This window comes from Mizuhopecten yessoensis, unplaced genomic scaffold (genome assembly GCF_002113885.1).
Source record: "Mizuhopecten yessoensis strain PY_sf001 unplaced genomic scaffold, ASM211388v2 scaffold10639, whole genome shotgun sequence".
In the NCBI taxonomy this organism is placed as follows: Eukaryota; Metazoa; Mollusca; class Bivalvia; order Pectinida; family Pectinidae; genus Mizuhopecten; species Mizuhopecten yessoensis.
In genome coordinates, this window is record NW_018408647.1 from 142,796 (window position 1) to 147,708 (window position 4,913).

Sequence of the window (4,913 nt, forward strand, 5' to 3'; positions counted from 1 at the left end):
GACCTGTTTCCTCTGATACATGTGGATGAGGAGTACACCCTTTGTTTATCACTAGAACAAGAGGTCATTTAGTCCTGTATCTCTCCTAGACCTGTTTCCTCTGATACATGTGGATGAGGAGTACACCCTTTGTTTATCACTAGAACAAGAGGTCATTTAGTCCTGTATCTCTCTCCTCGACTGGTTTACTGCCATTTGCTCTTTGGGCCTGCTTCTCTGCCTCAGGGGGCCTGCGTCTCTGCCTTAGGGGGCCTATACCTTTCATGTTTACTTATTGAACTATCTTGGAAAAGTGATGTACCAAACCATTTACGTCAAATATGTTTGATCAGTTTGCCTGTCCTCCATCTCAATCAATCTTTTTATCACCCTCAAAAGTTAACATACACTACTCAGGACCAAGGGGAACCTACATATCAAATTTTCCTCCAGTAAATTCTGAGAAATTGCGTTAACAATCTTAAACTGTAACAAGATGGCCGACCAATATGATTGGATATGCATAACTAAGAACAAGAGGAACTCTTATGTGAAATTTGAGAAAGATCCTTCCAATAAGTTATGGGAAATAGCTTTAGCAAACTTAAACTCTCAAATTCAAGATGGCTGCCTATTGGCCATCTTGGTTTTGTGATCAGTCCCATAAAATGATATGCATAACTAGGGATCATTGAGAACCTTCGTGTGAAATTTGAGAAAGATCCTTCCAATTGGTTCTGGGAAATGGCTAGCACTAACAATTTTTAACTTTCAAATTAAAGATGGCTAGCTGTTGGCCATATTGGTTTTGCGATCAGTCCCAAAACATGATATGCATAACTACGGATCATGGGGATCCTTCATGTGAAATTTGAGAAAGATCCCTCCAGTACTTTCCGAGAAATAGGGCTAACAAGATGTTTAAGGACGGACGGAATGACGGATGGATGCACGGACGCAGGGTGATTTGAATAGCCCACCATAAAAGAACTAAATGTCAGTCTGGAGCATCATATTTTTAAACGAGTGGTCTGAGGAATTACAGAGGAAATTTACTCTAGGTTTTATAGATGGTACTCTATGAAGCGTACCTGATTGAAGACGGATAGCTCTTTTCGTGTAAATGTGCTGAATTCATCACCTTTACTTATCCTTTTGGAGACATCAAAATATATTTTTGTGTCGTCTTTAAGTTCGATCATGCCTAAAACATAAATAAATACATAATTAGATGACCTGCAATCGCATTAAACCCTAATATAGATATGATTGCCGAGATCAAGAACTGAAAACATTTACTGTATTTATCTGGTAATAAGCCCAAGGGGGAAACACATAACTTCTTACATAAAACAATGGTCGGTTATATAACAGGCAAAGAGGAAATGTTTGTTTGCATTTCTACTGACCTGCAATATATTAAAATACAGGTTGGCTCATTACCAGGAATTGGTGTATTGCCAGAAAAATATGGTACAGTATTTATCCATCAATAAGCCCATGCAAACAAAATGCTGTATCACTGTCCTGTTTATCATTGTCCGTCCCTACTTTTGAGTAAGAGATTTTGTGTTGGCCCCCTTGGCTTATTGCAGACTGTATATAATTATTTTATTTAGGAATTCCCTTGAATCTTTCCAAACAACCTTTGTTCCAAAAAGTATGTTGAAGATAGCCCCTTTTTCTTTCTGATACAACTTTTATAATTTGAAAGGTTGGATTTTGGCAAATCTCAGTATTACTGATTTGAACCACTTAAAAACTTTTGAAGATGTTTTTGTATCTGAATCTGCATTCCAATATGTAGGGATAAATCGCCCATTTTTTTTTCAAAAAACAAAAACTATTTATTTTTTTAGGAGGCACGGTAGTCTAGTGGTATAGTGCGCCGGGGCTCGTGACCGAAGGGTTGCAGGTTCGACTCACAGCACAGCGTTGTATCTTTGAGGAAGATACTTTACTCTGCTTGTTCCAGTCTACTCAGCTGTAAATGAGTATGTGGTTGGGAAGAGCTAGAATTGTTGAATGTTATAGCTGTGAGCGCAGACATGGCTGTATGCTCCCCAGAGAGTTGAGAAAGATATTGGCTGGTTGCAAAGGCCCTATAACCATTGATTATAATTTGTGAACTGCTTTGAGACGACCTACAAACTAAGTTATGAAAAAGCGGTATATAAGAACCTCAAATTATTATTATTATACTATTATTATTTATCAATTTTGAATACAAAATGTGTAGTTTTACAGAAGACCATTTAAAAGATATTTTTACCAGGGTATACATGTGCTTTGCCTAAGGTAAATATTTTTTACAGTATATTGCACCACAGTAGTGATATGTCATGCCATTCTATATCAGGTTGCATCACAATGATACTGACACTGATCAGTAATCTTATCTTATTACTGTACCAGCATTGCCATTCCTGAACACAAGTACACCCCCCCCCCAAAAAAAAAGTTTATTGTCGCTATAAATGTATCAACATTGTTTATTGGCTAATTCTTGTAAACTGCTAAACTTACAACCAACGAGAAACATGATGATCTAAAACTGTCTGTTAGACCTGTAACAGTTTATTATTTTTTATTGGAAAATAGAAATTTACAGTAGCTTAAAATTCATGTGTAATAGCCTGTATCATTATACGAAAATTTGACCCAGGATATGATGGAGTAAGACTTACCATCCCTAGCCCAGCTGTATTTCTGAAATACTTTTCTGGGCACTGTTTGTTCAAGCAGTTTCTCAAATCTATTTAACAGGATGGCAAACAGTGGTGTTGTGACTTTAGTCCGTATCTTCCTCTTCACGGGAACAGGGCGGTCATGGTCGTGAGGAATTTCCTCTGGATTCGGGACTGGGGCTACATGAGGGAACTTATTCAGGGAAGCTTTTTCACTGCAGCATCTGAGGAGTAAAGCAGAATAAGCTTTAATGATTAAACCTACTCTTGGTAGTGAAACAGCTTTTTCTTTTAAAAATTAAATCATATTTCTAATTTAAATTCACAGCCATTGACCAATCTATCTTTTGAGGAATCTGACTTTTTGCTTTTACTTGCCATTTTTGTAGGTCATGTGGATGATTAATCAACAAACTGTACTGATCCAGACCGAAAACGGAGAATATTATTATTGTTTAGAAGATTTCTGGACCACTTCTTTTTCATATAGTAGTTAGTACTAATATTAATACCCGGCCGGGTATTAAACCGATCCCATGCCTTGTAATTAAGCAAGCCCGGTGTGAATCACACCCGGTTGATTTTAGAATTAATTGACAGCACATTGGTTCAGCATTCATAAATAGGGTTGTAGTATGAACTATTTCTGTTGATATCCTGTATAACTTTTAACTCTGCCTAAAACGTAGCAAGTGCAATCGAAATCTGAATTGACCGCCATGTTGGAAAGTTCTTCTCTCTTCCGATAAAGGTCAGACGTCTAAATATGGGTGTCATGACCCAATATGAAATTGTAGTAAACAGAACAGGGCGGTCGTTTCTATTTTTCCCAAAAACTTTTTTTTTTTAAAGAGTTTTTTTATTGGTAAGGATTATTTTATTTTTATAATATTATACTCATATGAGGCGTAAATTATATGTAATCTCACAGATTAGCACTTTTAATTTTGCTCCATTAGTTGGCATAGGAGGCTTTGTAGCTCCGACGACACAATATATAAAAAAAAAAAACTCTGGTCATCAGAAAGCTACGTTATCGCAGCTATATAGTAGTGTGCTCTGGCCCCACACCAGACATCTATCTGTCAAAATGTCTAAGTTTGGTGTCAGGGCCAGAGGAAACTCAGGTTGTCACTACAAGTAGCTGCGATAATGTATCTTCTGAAGGAGAGACATTTTTTATATATTGCGCAGTCAGCAGAGGAGGCCGGGTATTATTATTAATACTACCACGGAACATTAGATATCTAAGTCTGTGGTACAACACTACAACAGGTAAACTATAATCTGACTCAAGTAAAATAAATAATTTGACATAAACTTCAGCGTGTTGAAGACGGTCACTACAAAGTAGAAGTAAAGATACTTTTGAATTATAACTTATAATGCAGACACACTTAAATGGGGCGTACATGTCAATATCCTTCCAGAAAGATCTGACGACCATACGGAATAATACCGTACAGAAACTACAACCAAGCGATTTTCAGAACACCACTATTACTTATCTTTACATAACCGGCGAAAAAACATCAGGTAACCAGAGGTCATAGAAATATGGCAACATATAGCTTACGGTTACATATGGCGCAATGTCAACATGGCTTTACGTTGCTTTGATACTTGTTATAAATTATAAAATTGCAATGGCTTTACCTGATAATTGTGTTTCTGTATGCGACATGATTCAAAAGTAGAATCCGTCGCGACAACATGATTCCTGCACGACTTCTTTCGGCTGCCGGTTTATTTACTCTTCAAACAGAGAAGAGTTTGTCAGGGGAAGCAATCCCTTTCCTATCCAAGGAAATAAGTCTTTATCAGAACGCAAAGTTCTACAAACCTTTGGCTAACTTAGAGAGAACGTTGATTTATGGTTATTTCTTTTATCTTATTCTGTTCATATAATATGACTCAGGCATGGCCTGGAGAGAGCGAAGCTCGTACTGTCCATTTGTTTCAATACATTTAATTTTTGAATCATAACATACATTTTAATACATAAAAAAATGTCTTACGTGTACTTGGGGTTTATAAAAATAATGGAATCTGTTCAGTTGCTGGGCAAAATCATCCATCCTTGTACTTCTTCAAAGTTCTTGTGTTTGGTCTGTTTTAGTATGATCATCATTCATACTGCACTAATATGATGCATCGCATGTTATTTATATGTACAGTACTACTAGACCATGTATTGAAAGTAACATCCAGGAATACCAGTTAGTATATATATATATATATATATAT

The 4,913-nt window shown here is 36.6% G+C and overlaps 1 protein-coding gene across 1 annotated transcript in view; it reads right to left on the reverse strand.

The window, feature by feature from the left end:
• The window catches only part of LOC110461595 (LETM1 domain-containing protein 1-like), a 21,400-nt gene extending 16,966 nt beyond the window's left edge, over positions 1 to 4,434 (reverse strand). The window contains exons 1-3 of the mRNA XM_021515134.1: positions 4,323 to 4,434; positions 2,667 to 2,890; positions 1,071 to 1,183 (exon numbers count right to left, since the gene is read on the reverse strand). Coding sequence (XP_021370809.1) covers positions 1,071 to 1,183; positions 2,667 to 2,890; positions 4,323 to 4,381 — 396 coding nt within the window. The 5' untranslated portion in view covers positions 4,382 to 4,434. The remainder of the gene's footprint in view (positions 1 to 1,070; positions 1,184 to 2,666; positions 2,891 to 4,322) is intronic.
• Between the last annotated feature and the right edge of the window lie 479 nt (positions 4,435 to 4,913).